General features: G+C 37.9%; 3 protein-coding genes across 5 annotated transcripts; 2 read left to right on the forward strand and 1 right to left on the reverse strand.

Moving 5' to 3' along the window:
- The first annotated feature begins 962 nt into the window (after window positions 1–962).
- Window positions 963–2,321, forward strand: LOC125185271. Its single transcript, XM_048081781.1, has 3 exons — window positions 963–1,084; window positions 1,192–1,637; window positions 1,760–2,321. The coding sequence occupies exons 1-3, from the start codon at window positions 982–984 to the stop codon at window positions 1,781–1,783; spliced, it is 573 nt and encodes a 190-aa protein (XP_047937738.1). The 5' UTR covers window positions 963–981; the 3' UTR covers window positions 1,784–2,321.
- A 123-nt stretch (window positions 2,322–2,444) lies between these two features.
- Window positions 2,445–3,571, reverse strand: LOC125220673. Its single transcript, XM_048122825.1, has 3 exons — window positions 3,532–3,571; window positions 3,143–3,495; window positions 2,445–3,045 (listed from the first exon to the last, which is right to left on the reverse strand). Exons 1-3 carry the CDS (start codon window positions 3,569–3,571, stop codon window positions 2,557–2,559), a joined length of 882 nt encoding a protein of 293 aa, XP_047978782.1. The 3' UTR covers window positions 2,445–2,556.
- Window positions 3,572–4,954: 1,383 nt separating this feature from the next.
- Window positions 4,955–17,317, forward strand: LOC125222916 (histone-lysine N-methyltransferase ATX2-like). 3 transcript variants are annotated; one of them, XM_048125804.1, is made up of 26 exons: window positions 4,955–5,776; window positions 5,868–5,919; window positions 6,067–6,141; window positions 6,243–6,465; window positions 7,032–7,155; window positions 7,263–7,367; window positions 8,191–8,303; window positions 8,370–8,396; window positions 8,682–8,774; window positions 8,856–8,953; window positions 9,792–9,947; window positions 11,648–11,785; window positions 11,993–12,040; window positions 12,851–12,965; window positions 13,112–13,177; window positions 13,259–13,320; window positions 13,458–13,514; window positions 14,255–14,323; window positions 14,425–14,623; window positions 14,916–15,191; window positions 15,349–15,410; window positions 15,488–15,565; window positions 15,817–15,912; window positions 15,986–16,089; window positions 16,160–16,306; window positions 17,032–17,317. In XM_048125804.1, exons 1-25 carry the CDS (start codon window positions 5,208–5,210, stop codon window positions 16,299–16,301), a joined length of 3,147 nt encoding a protein of 1,048 aa, XP_047981761.1. In that variant the 5' UTR covers window positions 4,955–5,207; the 3' UTR covers window positions 16,302–16,306; window positions 17,032–17,317. The 3 variants fall into 3 exon arrangements, with proteins under 3 accessions (XP_047981761.1, XP_047981760.1, XP_047981759.1); XM_048125803.1 differs by having other exon boundaries at window positions 8,200–8,396; XM_048125802.1 differs by having other exon boundaries at window positions 4,956–5,776; window positions 8,191–8,396.
- Window positions 17,318–17,503: the final 186 nt, after the last annotated feature.

Raw genomic sequence — 17,503 nt, forward strand, 5'->3', positions numbered from 1 at the left:
TTTCACAAATTAATACGATTTCAAACTAGAGGACTTGGCTTCATTTTGTGCCAAATTAATCTTGGGTTTATTTATTTTATTTGTCGTCGTGGGTCACTGCATTCACGTTTGCTTGTTGTCCGCTTGAATTTTAAACCGTGTACAAATTTCATTTCTTCACCCCCTTGAGACATTTGTTAAACATTTTGTTTGTGCAGTCAACTGATCACACTTATTCTAATCCCCTTTGCGGCGATGGCCCCTCAATTTCGCTTATCCCACGCCGTGTACCATATGATTGAAGAATTAGTGAATCTGTTAAAATTACAAGCGATTGTCATTACTTACTTACAATTGAAAAATAGAACGAGATTTAGACGTCGTCCGAGACAACGTCTAATTAGGTATTCATTGAAAGAGAGGATACCGCCGCAAGTGAATCATATGAATAGGCTCTTGAAAGTCAGTGATGTAGACTGTTTTGATAACCTACGTATGGATAAGAACGCATTTGGTCGTTTGTGTATTCTTTTAAGAGACGTTGGTGGGCTGCGAGATGGTAGGTATGTGTTACTAGAGGAACAAGTTGCTATTTTCCTAGGCATTCTAGCCCACCACAAGAAAATTCGTATATCTGGCTTTGAATTTAGGCGATCCGGAGAAACAATTTCCCATTATGTTCATCTTGTTTTGAGAGCGATCCTCCGGCTTCATGGCATTCTACTGCCTCAACTAGAGCCAGTGACTGACAATTGTGTTGATTCTCGTTGGAAACATTTTAAGGTAATCTATTACGTGTGTATTCCATTGTTTGACCTTGAACTAATTTTCACTGTGATGGTGTGTATTTTTTTACAAAATTTTTGTGATTCACATTAGGGGTGTATTGGCGCCTTGGACGGGACCTATATAAATGTCCTCGTTAGTAATGCGGATAAGCCGCATTATCGAACGCGGAAGGGCCAAATCTCGACCAACACTCTTGCAGCCTGTGACCGCAGAATGAGATTCATATATTTTCTTCCCGGCTGGGAGGGTTCAGCCGGTGATTCCCGGGTGCTTAGAGATGCTGTTAGTAGAGAAGGGGGATTGAGGGTTCCCAAAGGTTTAATAAAACCTTAATCCTTGCTACTTGCTGAATTTTAAAAAAAAATGATTCTGTTTGTTTAATACCTCATAACATCACTAAAAACTGCATTTGGTTTTTTTTAGGAAATTACTTTTTGTGCGATAATGGGTATGCAAACTCTGAAGGTTTCTTGACCCCATACAAGAATGTTCGTTATCATTTGAAAGAATGGGGTGATGGCAATCAAAGACCGCAAAATGCGCGGGAATTTTTCAATCTGCGTCATAGTAAAGCTCGTAATATTATCGAGCGAGCCTTTGCCGTTCTTAAGATGAGATGGGGCATTCTTCGCAGCGCGAGTTTTTATCCGATTAAGATCCAAATTCGGATGATTATGGCATGCTTCTTAATCCATAATTTCATACGTGGTGAGATGCTGAACGACCCAATCGAACAAGAACTTGATGGTGCACCCCATAATCTAGTCAATGAGGAGGCTGATGGTGATGTTGAATACGTTGATCAAGTCAAAACAAGTCTAGCGTGGACTCAAATGAGGGATGATCTGGCTAATTCTATGTGGACTAATGTGTGTATTTTCATATATATCAGATTGATCTTGATTTATTTGTATATGCATTTTGATTTAATGTTTGAACCTATCCTACTTACTGACCTTTCACACTATTTTTCTTTTGCCATGATTTACAGCAGCCACATGGCGACCTCCGCTGACGGAGGAGATATGATACCCGAGTGTCTTTGTGGCGGGGGCAAGATGTCGTTGTTCTGTGCTGGACCAGATGCAAAGCACAACGGCAGATGGTACTACAAATGCCCCATCAATTCAAAACATTCGGGCTATTTCTTATGGTGTGACGACTATCACAGTAGACATGGAGATGGGAAGATGCCAAATTACGTATTGAATCAAGTTTATCGTCCAGCTAAAGCAGAAGACATCAGTGTTTCTGAGGCCAAAATAAGCACGCCTGTAACTACAGAAGTCAGCAGTGCTTCTGATACCAAAAGAAGCGCGTCTGTAACTGCAGCTGTTTGTAGTGGTTTTGCCCGATGTGAAGCTGAACTCCGGATGAACTATGTGTTGTGTTTCATTGGTCTAATGTTGTTATTGCTAGGAATTGTGTTAGGAAAATTGTTCTAGGGTAACTGACTTGTTATTTTCATTTTCGACTATGTCTCGGCATTTTTGTCGCCTATGTATGGTTGTTGTTAGAAACTGTATTTTGTCAATGGTAGACACTTATGTGGATGAACTTGAATAGTGGCAGCAGGTTATATTCGCTTGTATTATCTATTTTGTCACCTCATTTTCAAGCTATGGAAATTTAATTTGAATTAATATTATCTCTTCTCTTATTGTTTGCCAACAGTAAATGAACTAACTCTGTATTTTCTTTTCAGCTATCATACACAGTGTTGTTGGTGATGAATCATCTAATCAAGTAATGACATCCTCTTTCACAGAAGTAGTGGCATCATAATGTCTACGAAGAGTTCATTACCTTTCCTAGGCACAAGTAACGAAAGATTTCTTTTCTTGCTTTCCCGAGATCCATTTTGTAGCCAATCCGCGCTGCCAGAGTGTCCAAACGCGCGTTCGTCTCAGTGTGCATATTTCCTAGCATGTCGATGAAGCCAGAATCATCATCGCTAACTTTGCGTTTGCGCTTCGGTTTTGGAGGAGCCTGTGAGGGACCGCTTGTGTTCTGTCCACTGTGAGCACTACTATCATCCACAACATTGTTCCCAAACATTTCTTGAACTTGCTCTTCACCTATGAAATCATCAAAACTTGGGAGGTAATCAGTACTCTCTCCGATCTCAGTCACAGGCTCATTTGGAGAGCTATTATTCGCAGCCTCGACTACTCCTTCAGCATTACGTCCATTTGCCCTATCTTTCCCGAAGATAAGCTTCCAGTCATCCCAGAATGGCCAAGACCTTGTGCGCATTCCACGGTATTCTTTGTCTTGCTATTAATCAGATTCAAAATATGCACATAGTTAGATGAATTGACAATGCACAAAGGCAATAGAATCAATTTTGAAGAGTCTGAGATGGACCACAAACCTTCACGATTTGATCCCATTGATCATCAGAGCAGTCAATCTTGAAATCTCCGTGCACATTGAAACCAACTCCACTCCGATCCAGGATGTTTGGCAACAGGTTGTAGTGCTTTTTCAACGCAGTTAACTTAGATTGAATATGTGGATTGGCCTTTATATCAGTTCTCGGAAATTCGGTCTGCATCCATTCTTCAATCTTGCTCAAGTAGCCACCTCGGAACCCATTGTCCGATTTCCACCCCTGCGCCACCAGATCCTTCAATGCAGAGATGAGGACCGCTTCTTCGCGGTCAGTCCAAGAACGACGCCCTCTGTCATTCCTCTGATAACTGTGCCTGCGGATTTGGCTACTCCCTGGGACACATTAGACAAACAGTAAATCAAAGTTACAACCCTTGTTGTGCCACAAGACGTTCTCGTATACAGACATGAGTATGGTCACTACTACCCTAACCTTGAGTTCCTCGAGTGCCTTGGTTGCAGTTAGCATTGGGGCCAACTCTTCGAGAATCGGCCATAGCTTCAAAGCATGGAAGAAATAGTAGGATTCACAGTCAAGATTTGGCATAGTCACAGTTTGTAAAACTCAAAATCCAGCAAAAACAAGTAGAGAACTTGCTAAACAAGTGATTAAATAGTTGCAGTACCAACAAATTAAGCCACCACCACCAAACAATCAAACTACAAATTGACGTTGAATTTCTATTAAACCACACAATGAATGACATTTGCATCTCTTAAACCATTACAAACCAAAGATGTTTTGGTCTTCACAAATTTAACAGATGAATAAAGTCACCATTACAGAAAATCAAAATTGAAATTTCAAGTCGAAAGAAACACAAAATTGAAATTTAACAGATGAATCGTGTCCTTCAACGTGCAAAAAAACGAAAGAAACACAAAAATATCGACAACCAGGTAATTTCTAACCTCGGAGAGACTTGCTAAGTCGCCGCTTTTGGAGAAAATCTTTACGGCCAAATAACTTTCCCGCTGCTGCTGCTGAAAAATAAGGAGGGAGCTGCGTTTATATTGCTCCAAATTTGAGTGAAGAATACAACCCTAGGGACATAAAAGTCATTTCAACATATGTGTCTCCTAAACAAATGAAACCAAACACCTGAATAAGTATTCATTAAATAATTCCATGATGTAACCAAACAAATGTTATCATATGCATAATTGCACATCCCGATTAAAAACCAATTTGAAGCCCGAACATATTATAAACCCATGACTAGAACCAACCGACTCCTTAGTGTTTGAAAGTAACATGCACGTTAAAAAACTCGTCGACGACATCTAAATTACAAACCTATTTCCGTTTTGACGCACAAACAACTACTCCGTATCATCATCCTTTTGCATGGATCTACGCTGATGATAGTACTACTAATTGTGACCCGACAAGGTCTAAAACACAGTCCGTTGCTAAACTATCTCCATTTTATAACTCGCACAAATGGTTGATTCGACTTGTGTTAAGATCTTGTTCCATGAATCCGACCCGACAATATCTAAAACATAGCTCATCGGTAACTCGCACAAAACTGCACGTGTAAATGTTAGTACTACAATATCTGGCCATATTTGAAAATTAATACTAGTAGTATTATTCTAATTGATGAAAATCTTTTGAAAAAATCATCACAAGTTGGTTATTTTATTTGAAACTCGCACACATTAACTGAATTCTGTAGATTTGCCCAATTCTCGAGAAAAACAGGGACGATTATCGAATTTGTTACTAATATTGTTTAACTAAAGATAATCACAGATGGAAATACAGAAAATATAAGTGTGTAAAGAAATCGAAATAACGAAAAGAATGGGAATTGAAGAAGGATTTGTTGGAGAGAAGAAGAAGAAGAAGAAGTGTTTATTTGTCTCTGCAATTCACACATGTCAAAGGAGAAGCACTATATATATAGCCGCAGAAACAGAAGCCCCTCTCACTCTCCAGCTGCCAACGGCGGGAAATCAATTTTTCGCTCCACCATTGAAAAACCCTAATAAAAAATTACCCAATTATTCCCCACAGCCAGAGGGATTGAAGAAGAGCCATGGCATTACCCGAAAACGGCGGTGCGAAGCTCAGCGACGATGATGAATTTCCCAGGGGCGGAGCGCCCCTCAAGTACATCCCGCTCTGCGACTTGTACTCCGCTACATCTCCCTGCGTCACCGCCTCCGGATCGAAGAAGGTCAAGGCTGCAGCGCGGAAGCCTCCGCAAACCAACGGCAATGGTCAATTGACGAAGCCCCCTATCACGCTGGAGTCTCAGTTCGGTATAGTTTACTCGAGGCGCCGGAAGAGGGAGGAGAGCACCAATTTTATGAAGGGGCTGCTTTTGGATGCGGAATTGGAGGCTGACGGAAGGGGGGAGGGGGCTGTCATGAAGCGGAGGAGGGTTCGGAATGTGGAATTGGGGAGTGATTGTAAGTCGTCGGGAGAATCAGATGATCCAACGTCGTTGAGTGATGATCTTGACAAAACTGATTGTGAAAATGTTCGGGAACCTAGGAATGCGGGTAGGATTGTTAATAATAGCAAGACGAAAAAACGAAAAATTGATTCTTCGGAGACGGTTGTAAAGAATTCAGGAGCTCGACGGATGAAGAAATGGGTCCGGTATGTGTCGGTCCCTTTTCTAGCCTTTTGTGCTCAAGTTCACAGGTTGATGATGTTTTCATGGTGTCTGTACTTTGTTGTTTGGGTGCAGGCTGAGTTTCGAGGGAGTTGATCCAGACAAGTTCATTGAGTTACAATGCAAGGTCAGAACTTCAATAACCAATAACAGTGATAATTACATTTCTTCAGTTACTGATCTGCTGTGGAAATAATCGGACAATCTGTATAACTTTTACATGTAATTAATCTCTCCTCCCATTTCATGTTCAAATTGTTGCTGAATGGAACAGGTGTACTGGCCACTGGATGCAAGCTGGTATTCTGGCCATATAACAGGGTACAATTATGAGACTCGTCGGCACCATGTAAATTCTCTTTTACCTCACACTAATTTATTAACGTGTATCTATATCATGCGACTAAGTTAATCCTGGCACATTGGTAATATGTGGGGGGAACTATGCAGTTGAAGTATGAGGATGGAGAGCAAGAAGATCTGGTTTTATCTAAAGAACGTATAAAGTTTCATATCTCTTTAAAGGAGATGCAAAGTATGGGGTTGAAGTTATGTGAGAAGAGCCCGGAAGCTGATGAACTTGATGCTAATGAGATGATGGTTTTGGCCGCCACTTTAGATGATGATTGCCAAGAGATAGAAACTGGTGATCTGATTTGGGCCAAACTTACTGGTTTGTCTCTTATCTGCTTCTGGCTTTACATTAAGTTAAAATGCCGGTCTATCCAGTGGACTGCACTACCTGATCATTATAGTTCAGTAGTTTAGTTCATTTCATCTAAGAGTTTTATATCTGATGGGTTCCAATAAGTAAAGATAGAAAGGTTTCATAAACTTTGATATCATTAAGATAGTAAGACGATACAGAAAGGGTTTTTTGCCTTTTCTCACATCACCAGGAGCTTAGAATTTTAAATTTAGTCCCAATTAAATATTATGAACAAATTAAAAGCGCATGTCATTGTTTCACTCCGTGTACATACATTGCAAGCTCATCTTTTTCAGCCCCTGCACATAATCTGATTATTTATAATATGATTACTCTCTGTAGCATATTTTCTGATTTTGTGGGATCAGGGAATTTGTGTTCTCCCATGTACTGTTTCTTTCTGTTGTTATATATGCTGGCTGCCTGAGCTTCCTCTTTTGTTAGTTTGTAATTGTCGGTCTGTCACATTACTTTCTAATTTATGCAAGTTTTCTAAGTATATGCTGTTACCTCTATTTTCTCTGATGTAGGACATGCTGTGTGGCCGGCAATTGTTTTAGACGAATCTCATGTGGGTAAACACAAGGGATTGAACAAACTTTCTGGAGAAAAGTCTGTGATTGTACAATTCTTTGGCACCTATGATTTTGCTAGGTATTATTTATGACTTAAAGTTGAAGATTCTTTGGAGAGTGATTGTTTTGCTAAAAATTTGTCACCATTCAGTCTACTTCATTTATATCTGCTTTTTTTTTTATCAGGGTTCCGCGCAAACAAGTTATCCAATTCCTCAAGGGCCTTCTTTCCTCATGTCATTCAAAGTGCAAGAAACCAACTTTTGCTCGAGGATTGGAGGAGGCAAAAGTGTGAGTTTTTTTAATCGGAATTCTTAGATTTTCATGCTATATTTTATGTTCAGTACAAATGCTGTCAGATATTCTCAAGCGACATGGATGTGCTTAGGATGGTCGTGAATTCGTAATTCATGTCTGCTTCTTTTAGTCGTATTTTCTTAATTTTTCTGTTTCTTGTGTCTATTCTGTAAAAAAAATATTACTCCTCATAGCCAAAGTGATTTGACCTTAAACCTTAGCACTGCCTACCTTCTGTGTTTGGATTTCGGGGTAAATGAGATGCCTTTGGTACCAGTTGAGCCTCAATATGAAGAAGTGCATCAGCAAACTGGGTGTTCAGTTGTGTTGGATGATTTGGAGACGGAACCTGGCAAACTCTAAGTATGACGTTTGCATGTTTTGAATTTTGCTTGGCTTTTCATGTTTTCCATAGGCATGCTTACTCACAATACTTGAAACATTATTTTGCTGATTAGAGCCTAGACACCTAATTCTTAAGATTTGTGCTTGTTGAAAGTTGAAACATTTGTGGTTATTCAATCCCCAGTGAAAATAATTGGGACACGGATAATGGCTGAATAATACTGCACCAATGTATTTCTGGCAATCCTGGCATTGTAGTTGTTGTACTTCTTGGATCAAAATCACCATGTGGAAGACATTCAATGTTTATACATTTCAATTTTCTGGTGAAAATATTATAGGTGTTTATGTTAAAATTCTAGGTTAGGAATAAAAATGAGATGTCTGTTTATCACTTGCAATTAAAATTCTTTTGTCATTTATTTCACTAGTACAATTCCTTGGAATTCTCTGAATTAGCTGTTGTGATCAGATATCTTAGTGAACAGAGGCTACCGGTAAAAATGCAACAGCTGCGAGATGGTGTTGACCGTGATGTAAAGGATAATAGAAGTGGGGTGAATGAAGATGGTGCTCACTCGGATGGTGAGTCTTTGAGTTATGATGAGATACTTAAGAAACTTGATGATCTCACAAGCTGTAAATTGGAAGGTGGAGAGTTACAAATAGTAAGCCTTGGTAAGTCATGTTAATTTCTCATATTGATAATATGTGGCTGCATTTGTTGCTTTCTCTTTACATATTAGGCCCTGTTAGTTTTGGTCTGGGCACAACATTGTATTTTCGAATAGTTTGTAAGGACCTTCAAGGCTGCAACTTACTGTTAATGGTCATTAGTTCTCAGGACCTTTATTAGTTAATTTCTTGACCATGTCGTGGTATCAATTAATCCAGCATATTTAACGAGGCAGGAGCTCACATCATAATTGACAATTCAGTGTGTGCATGTGAATCATTATGCAGGAAAGATTGTCAGAGACTCCAGTAATTTCCAAAATGAGAAATACATATGGCCTGAGGGATACACTGCTGTAAGGAAGTTTATATCTTTAACAGGTAAATTAATAATTTAAAATTATGTGTTACTTCTTACTCCCTCATCACTGCTACCATTTTACATTTCACTTTCTACTTCAGATCCAACGTTGCATACTATGTATGAGATGGAAGTACTAAGAGATGTCGACTCGAGGACCAAACCTCTATTTAAAGTTAAAGGAGATAATGGAGAAGAGGTATCAGATAAAGCTATCTTATCAAATTTGCATGGCACCTTTTACCTTTCCCTATATGTCCTCCTTTTTATTTGCCATTCTATTTTCATTCCGTGAAGTCATGCCTTCCCTGCCTGAGGTTTGTATCTGGTGTTTCATATTTAAAATAAACTGGTAAATTTGTGAATTTCTGTCGAAGAGTAATCCTGCCAATGCCTGATTTTAAAGCTGGCTGTCCTCTTGTTTTTCTGAGAGAGAATGGCATATAAAATATAATCTTGTATGAAGGAACCTTAATAATGGATATGGTGGCAGGAGCCTTACTTTGTAATCTTGGTCATTAAATAAATAATAGGGTGAATAACATAATTTGATCCAACATCTTGCCGTTTTTAAACAAATGTCCAAGCATTTCCGGCAACACATTTCCAGTATAAGAACATTGACGTGTCTCGTCGCAGAAATACATGGAATTGAGCACTTGCCCACCTCATTCAGCACAGAGACTTTTATTGAGAAAATAAAATCCCAAACTCTAGTTCCCACTCCCGAACTGTCCTCTGTCGCATTCTACTGTTCACCCAATTACAACATTTGCATTCCACTCCCAAAACCGCTCCACCTTGTCTCATGTGTTGGAATACTATAATCTTCCAATTAGGTATGGTTTGGGAGCTTATATCGGTCAACTGGCTGTATTTAACTTTTACCCAAGGCAAAGCGGCGCCTAGGCAGCCCTTGTAGATTATTGAGACATAGTTGTTTCATTATAAGTCTGGACTTGTTACAGTTAGTTACTGCCTACTCATGAGCCTGCTCACTCAAGCTTTGTCTTGTTTTTATTGTCTTTATTTTGCAGTTCAATGGACCAACACCATCAGCTTGCTGGAATAAAATTTATAAAAAGATCAGGATCATGCAAATCAGAAATAAAGACTGTAAAGCTGATCAGAAGTTTTCCTCTGGTTCTTATATGTTTGGTTTTTCCCACCCAAAGGTTTCCAGACTCATAAAGGTACTTATTTACCAAACACCATTTTAACCTTGTCAAAGTAGGTTATTTACTAGTCTATACTATGTTACTATCTACTTTGGTTGTCATATATCTTGTATAAATAAATTCGTATCCTATAGAGTGTTCATTATTTTGGTCTAGTGGTCTACAACTTTCCATATTGAGTATCTTTTAGAACTTTACATGGGTAATTATGTGATGCTTAAAATGAGTATTATTTTTCAAGTGCTTCAATGAACAGAAATGAGTTGGACTCTCATGTACCGGTACATCCAATTTCATTCTACTTTCTTATATATAAAAAAGGAATTGCCTTGAATTTTTTGTGTACCTGGATACAACTAGATTCTATTTTCTTCTTAGTTTTTCTCGCTCAAATATGCAACTCACTGTTTCTCTAACTATAAGAGAAATTAATATTTTGAAATATTTCGGGTAATTATAGCCCATTTGGTATGCAGAGTTGTTTTCCCATTTCTTAACTTCGGCGAATATTAATGTGACAAGTCATTGCATTAAGACCTCTTGTACCAAAAAGGTTGGTGAGCATTGATTTCAAAACCCTAAATCTTAAAAATACCTCATTTAGCTAAACGGCGGCGGTCTATGGAGAAACTCATCTCAACCATTTACTTTAATCTTTTGTAATCAGCCATTTTATTCTGCAAGTTGATTTCCTGCTTTATCTCCATTTTCTTTATAACCTCTGGCTCTTGTTCTGCTTCTTTCTTTCCTCTTGACGTCTTGAGCTTTTGTTGTCACCTCGTTTCTCTTACTGGCTTTGTCTTCTTCATTGCACTTTCCTCCGTCCCTCCCTGCTTGCCTTTTGAGTTTTACCTTCTTTGTCTGCACAACTTTTGCTATTCCATTTACACTCTTATTAAAAGCTTCACCACCTTTTCTCATCGAATCTGTCAACATTGCAAAAACATCTCTTTTCCTTCAGATCTACGCACCCATCAACCATCAAGCTTACCATGATGAAGCAGAAGACCAATAAGCTGAGAAAGGGAAACGAAGAGCAAGTTACCAGAGCAAAGCGGAAAATGAACAAGCAAAGGGAGGGAAATGACCCGGTCTCATTCCAACGCAGGAGTGGCCTCCGGCCCCGACATCGCCATGGCCATGGGCCGGATGTGAGGGGGGCTGAAGAGGTGAGGAGGAGAAGAAGGGAATATTTTGACGAGAATGGATGGTGAAATGTGAAGAAAAAGATAAAAAGAACTTAGCAAATTTTATTTCTTTAGATAACCAAATTTGAAGATCTTGAAATCGCAACATCTCACTGTAGAATATTGGGAAGATCACATAAGTAGTGTTTCAAATGATGATCAGTAGTGCAATTTACCATCCCCCAGATTTTCATGCGACGTCAATTTTTTGTTTTGGGTTTCAGTAATTTAATCAAGCAGGCTCTATTACTTAAGTATGCAGTATAGCTGCTTATCATTTAATAATTTGTAATGTGTGAAATCTTTTATCTCAGTTGACTGATTTATACACACCGGGTACTACCTTATTGAGGCTTGTAGAGTGTCTGAGTGAATGCTCATAGTATTATTTTTTATTATATTAGGGATGGATGAATTGCTGTTACCTTTTAACTTACTCTGGAGCATGACTCATTTGATTTGTTGTGGCGGATCGAAACTGTACATGGCATCACATATGCTTTCATATTAATGTATTATATTTTACAGGAGATGTCCAATTCCCGATCAGCTGCGAAGGGTTCCCAGTTGGCCTGTAAGAAAATGAAAAACTCGTCTGCTGGTTACCGACCTGTTACAGTTACATGGATGGACCTTGACAAGTGCAATGTTTGCCATATGGATGAGGTAGTTTTTTTTGTGGAAAAGGATTGACTCCTAACTCAGGTTTCAGTTGGATTCTGTCATTTCATGATTTCTTCTGCTCTAGATTGCATGAGTTAACAGAAAGTGTGGTTCTCTTCATCTTTTTCTAATATATTTAAACATAATTTCATTACCAGTCAAACTATATTTCATGTGTTGAATAATAATGATTTTGAATATATAATTCAGGAGTACGAGAACAACTTATTTCTTCAGTGTGACAAATGCAGGATGATGGTAAGTCCGTATCTTGGATTCTTGGGACATTTATTATCTGATTTGTCATTAAATGAACTGCATTGATCCGTTATATACATTAATACAGCGAGTTGGTCCTCCTTTCTGTCAAGGAACCATTGTTATAAATAGCTTTCCTATTTTATTTTCTTTATTCTCAGTGTTATGCACTTATGTTACAGAAACTTGCTACTTAATTAATACCTTTTTAACTGATTTCAATTTTTTATTTTATGGAACTCCAAAATGTTTTTTGCAAAAATCGTGTTGCTTGATTTGTTGGCAAGACTCTTGTATTGAGATTCAATGGTTTTACCATGACCATGCTGCGTGCCGTTCTTATGTCTATTAGTTCTAAATCTATTCTCAATTGCTTGAACTTTTTGCTGGTTGCATTGATTTTCTTATTCCCCTTCCCTTTCCTGATAACCCACCCACACAAGTTATAGAAGCTTGCAAAAAATCTTTATGGCCTGATTTCTGATATCGCGCAGCTTCACAATTTCTTAAAATCTTTTCTTATACTGAACAGTGAAGTTATGCAATTGATGTTCCTTAAACTGCTCTACCGTGAGTGTTCTCTGTTGTAAATTGATTTTACAGAGGAAGGTAGCCTGACTTTGCATCAGCTAACTTTGTTGTCGAAAACACTTTTAGACTGATATCCTGCCATCTGTATGTTATGCTACTAATTATTTGTACTCCAGAAATTTTGCTTGCTTTTAATTTTCTGTTTCAAGAATATGGCAACTTCACTGTTTTGGATTTTTATTGGCTTCTCTCATTTTTTTGTCCTGTTTACCTGCTCAGGTGCATGCTAGATGCTATGGTGAACTAGAGCCCAGTGGTGGAGTGCTTTGGTTATGCAACTTATGTCGTCCTGGAGCACCTGTATCTCCTCAATGCTACCTTTGTCCTGTAGTAGGTACTTTAAGATTGATACCACGTTTAATTTTACTACTTTAAGATTATACCACCTTTAAGTTTTCAACTTCTTCATTCGACCATTTGTTTGTATTCGATAATCAATAAATTAAACCAGCTTAATGTTCTGAATGAATTTAACTTCAGGAGGTGCTATGAAACCCACTGCAGATGGCCATTGGGCTCATCTGGCTTGTGCCATATGGATTCCAGGTTTCTATTTTTCCCCTACAACTTCATAGCTAATTCCTTTTGGAACTAAAATTCTTAGCTTAATTGTCTATTTTCATGCAGAAACGTGTTTATCAGATATTAAAAAAATGGAACCTATTGATGGGATTGATCGGATCAATAAGGTATCTCCCCTCTTTCTAGGTTTGGCTCTTTTAATATTAATTTTGTGTGTCCCAGTTGATTACCAATCACAGAGATGGCATTGGTTAAGAACTCTACATGATTGAACATTAGTTGATAGTTCTTATTTTCTGTGAAGGATCGGTGGAAGCTAATTTGCAGCATCTGTCACGTTTCTTATGGAGCGTGCATACAGGTAGATCCTTTTTTTGTGCTTAGCTGATTGTTTGGCAATTTGTGTTAAATATGCATTCTTTGATATGTGTGTTTTTGGTCTGGTGACGTTGCTTAGTTTTGTTACTCTTGTACACTATCCTTCTTCAACTTTGGATCCCAAACTTTAACAGAATTCATTATCTGAGTTTAATAATGTGTTTTATACAAGTACATATTGTCGTTTGACACAAAGGGTCCATCTGTGATTCTGCATCAAATTCTACTGATGGCTGTCACACATCTTGCAGCGTATTTTTGGGATCAGTAATCCTGAAAAATAATTTATGCTCCTCTTAAGGGTGGTGTTTACTTTTGAGGATCAGCTTAGATTATAGTATAGGTTAGTCCCTTGTTTACTTAGATGGATTGGAGTTTTAGGATATCACAAGGCCCTTGATAATTCCTACTGTGTGATCTAGTTTTGCTTAATTCATATTCCATGGAAAATGTTGGATTGAGGAATCCTAGTAATGAGGATAAAAATACTTATCACCTATCTAATTAATCATGAAAAGTAAAGGCCCAGTGTGGAACAAATCTATTAACTTTACTGACGGGATGTATTGGTGATTGGTTTGGTTAGTTGACATTTATGTTAGTTCATATTCTTTTGACTATGCTTCTATAGAAACTTTTCCATGTTCATCTTTATTTTCTTCTTCTGAAAATTTGAAATTATGAATCTATTCCATTATATTTATATATATCATGTCTCTTCAGTGCACCGACTTTAATTGCTGTGTGGCATTCCATCCCCTCTGTGCACGTGCTGCCGGCTTTTGCCTTGAGGTATTATGTTTGTGTATTTATATTTTATACGATGTGCTTAAGCATACTCCATTAGTTGTGGAAACTCCTTTCCTTACTTGGTTCGTGTATGGTATATGTAGCCTGAGGATATGGATAGAGTCCATGCAGCTCCTCTTGATGAGGATGAAGAGGATCAGTCCATTCAGCTTCTTTCTTTCTGTCAGAAACACAGGCCAAAGTCTACTGAAAATATGCTTTCTGACAAACGAGTTGTTCAAAAGGAAGATGAACATGCTGAATATATTCCACCTATAAACCCTAGCGGTTGCGCTCGTACTGGTATATTCTTATCTACCATTCTCCCAAGTTTTGATGAGAATTCCAGTTTTCGTCTGATAGAAAATATCTTCTCCTCTTATCGTGTTATATAGCTATTAATTTTCTATTGTGGAATTTAGTAAGGGAGAGACATAAAATCTGGTTAGCTTGACAAATAGGTGTAAGCTAGTTCACTAAATACTCCATAACTAAGATTGGAAGTAGGATTGTTCTATGTTTAAGAGGATCTCTTTGGAAATACAGTAGCACTGTCTGCATGGGTATCTGATTTCTCTTTTTCCTTGTCTGTTAGAAATTTATGATTACCGGAAGAAGCGGGCAAAAAATGGACAAGATGGTCCTTCATCAAAGCGCTTGTATGTGGAGAATGTGCCACATATACCAGGTGGGTTTAGCCATCATATGCCCTTGTGGAACAAAACGTCATCCAGTGAACCTGGTGGTTCCAAGCACTCTGTAGACCTTCTGGAGTTAAGAAGCTTGCAACTAAAGTCATCTCGCGAGTTTCTTTCAGTTGCTGATAAGTACAACCACATGAAGGAGACCTATAGGAGGAGACTGGCATATGGTAATATTTCTTATACTAGTGGTTTAGTTTTGATTCCTAATTGTGGTTAAGGTTTCTCTTTCATGACCACGAGTTCCATAATCTTGTCTTTTGATCCAATAGATCATTTGGAAGTGCTCTATTTAATCATTTACCTTTGAAAATAATTTGGCCACAGGGAAGTCTCGTATACATGGTTTTGGTGTGTTCACTAAACTTCCGTATAAAGCTGGGGACATGGTAAATTGCTACGACAAACCATTTCTTTCTAGTTTCTGAAGTTCTGCATATTAAGTTGGCATTTTGTTGCATTTAAGGTGATTGAGTATACTGGGGAAATTATTCGGGGTTCAGTAGCCGACAGAAGAGAACACTTATCTTACGATAAATTAGTGGTAAGTTTCTACTTTTAATCCAATTTTCCTATTAGAATTGCATTTTCTCTTTAGTTTATTAAAATGCCATTTGTTTGTGATATTCTTTTTACTCCTTATGTTTGCAATTTATTCAACTCTCACATATTGAATGACCTTCAGCTGTAAATCTGCATCATTATTGAGTGTCGGTATTTCATCTCACATAAGACTGCTTATAAAGTGCCAGTAAATACCTATTTTTGGATTATCCTAACGTTTCTCCGGTGCAGGGAGCTGGAACCTATATTTTTCGGGTTGATGATAATCGTGTTTTAGATGCCACCAAAGCGGGAAGCATAGCACAGTTGATTAACCACTCATGTGAAGTATGTGTTGAATTTAGCAGCTTTATCGTTTATTTTTAAGTTCCTGCAGAAGACTAACTGTTTCCTCTTTCAGTCAAACTGTTATTCAAGAGTAATTACTGTCAATGACAACAACCACATAATTATATTCGCGAAGCGAGATATCAATTATGGCGAAGAACTAACATATGATTACAGGTTTTCTACCTCATCCAGCTATTATACTTTTTTTTATCAACAAGTGTACTCATGTTTTCTTGTGTGGCAGATTTTCTTCAATTGGTGAACGACTAGCTTGTCATTGTGGATCTTCTAGATGCCGGGGTACAGTGAATGACATCGAGTCTGAAGAAAGACTAAAAAAGCTACATGTACCCAGCAGTGAATTGACAGATTGGAAAGGAGAATAAAAGAGGTCAGTTATTCCATATAGTCTTCTATAATATCTATAATATAATAATGAATACTTCAAGAGCCTTTTGCTTGACAATGGTGGAGTCTGTAATAAAATGAAGAATTTTATTTGCAATTTTTGTTTGCATCTGTTGTTGAAAATTCAGTGTCTACGTGATACACTGCTGCCTTACTGAATTCCTTCCTTGTCTAAACCCGTATATGCAACACTGTTTCTCACGCAGATTCTTATGCCGCCACTGCTTATCAATAAAATCACTAATTTGAAAATCAATAAACCATGTTTGGTATGATGGAATGGAATGAGGGTGGAATAAAATGTTAATTTCTTTGGATTTCCTTTGCATTCCATTCCCTCATTCATTCCATCACACCAAACAAATGAATAGAATGGAAGTAGGAATCAGAGTTTACTAGCCTGGAATGCTTAAGGTCTACTTTCCGCATCTTTTTATTCTAATGCACGATGCATCATCCGATTCAGAAAGTTCCACATTCGTTACTCATCTTAAAACCTTTCAATCTCCGTGTTCCTTCTCTCTCTCACTATTTTTAAAATTATAAGTCTGATCAAATTGGTTAGTGATACAACAACTTGTGCTTCTTAATATCTCTTCATATGGGTTGTGCGTCCGTCCATTTTCTTGGACTGTAATACTTGCAAGATGAGAGTTACACTTGTATTTCTGGCACTGATGGGTGTTTGCATATATTTATATCGTGCAGAAGCTCTTTTTGGCGCACCATGGAATCGGGGAAGAGTACAAAAGATGTTGCCGTGGCGGCCATGGCGGAGCTAGAGATGTTGTACCTTAGTATTTTTCCCAAAAACTACAGTATATTGATACATATGACCAATAAGGATCCCCAATTCTTATATAATTCTCATGTCTGTAAAAAAGAAAAGGTTTTGCCTCTGATTGAGAGGTGATGCCTTTTATCAGTTGGCAGAAGCCCACAATGCTTGCATCATTCTTCTTTAATTAAAAAAAAAAAACCACAGTTTAGTTAATATCTGTTTGTCCCTTTCGTTATTTTGAGGTTGAGTTTTTGGGTAAATTTTGATTCTATGCTATATTATTTCGATTCGACCAGTAGACCTCGAATCATGATAACAGTGAAAATGTATTTAAATGAATTTTTTTTAGAAGAATCTAGTGAAACAAAGGCAAAATCACAGTGATTTGTATCTGTGAAT

This window comes from Salvia hispanica, chromosome 4 (assembly GCF_023119035.1).
Source record: "Salvia hispanica cultivar TCC Black 2014 chromosome 4, UniMelb_Shisp_WGS_1.0, whole genome shotgun sequence".
Classification (NCBI taxonomy): Eukaryota; Viridiplantae; Streptophyta; class Magnoliopsida; order Lamiales; family Lamiaceae; genus Salvia; species Salvia hispanica.

Coding starts and splice junctions, on each gene's coding strand:
- LOC125185271 (XM_048081781.1), top strand. CDS start 982: ATGAGATTCATATATTTTCTTCCCGGCTGGGAGGGTTCAGCCGGTGAT. Junction 1,085..1,191: donor GGGATTGAGGGTTCCCAAAG/GTTTAATAAAAC, acceptor GGTTTTTTTTAG/GAAATTACTTTTTGTGCGAT. Junction 1,638..1,759: donor CTAATTCTATGTGGACTAAT/GTGTGTATTTTC, acceptor CATGATTTACAG/CAGCCACATGGCGACCTCCG.
- LOC125220673 (XM_048122825.1), bottom strand. CDS start 3,571: ATGTCTGTATACGAGAACGTCTTGTGGCACAACAAGGGTT. Junction 3,496..3,531: donor CTTGTGGCACAACAAGGGTT/GTAACTTTGATT, acceptor AATGTGTCCCAG/GGAGTAGCCAAATCCGCAGG. Junction 3,046..3,142: donor AATGGGATCAAATCGTGAAG/GTTTGTGGTCCA, acceptor TCTGATTAATAG/CAAGACAAAGAATACCGTGG.
- LOC125222916 (XM_048125802.1), top strand. CDS start 5,208: ATGGCATTACCCGAAAACGGCGGTGCGAAGCTCAGCGACGATGATGAA. Junction 9,948..11,647: donor AGGTTTCCAGACTCATAAAG/GTACTTATTTAC, acceptor TATATTTTACAG/GAGATGTCCAATTCCCGATC. Junction 14,324..14,424: donor CTGCCGGCTTTTGCCTTGAG/GTATTATGTTTG, acceptor TGGTATATGTAG/CCTGAGGATATGGATAGAGT.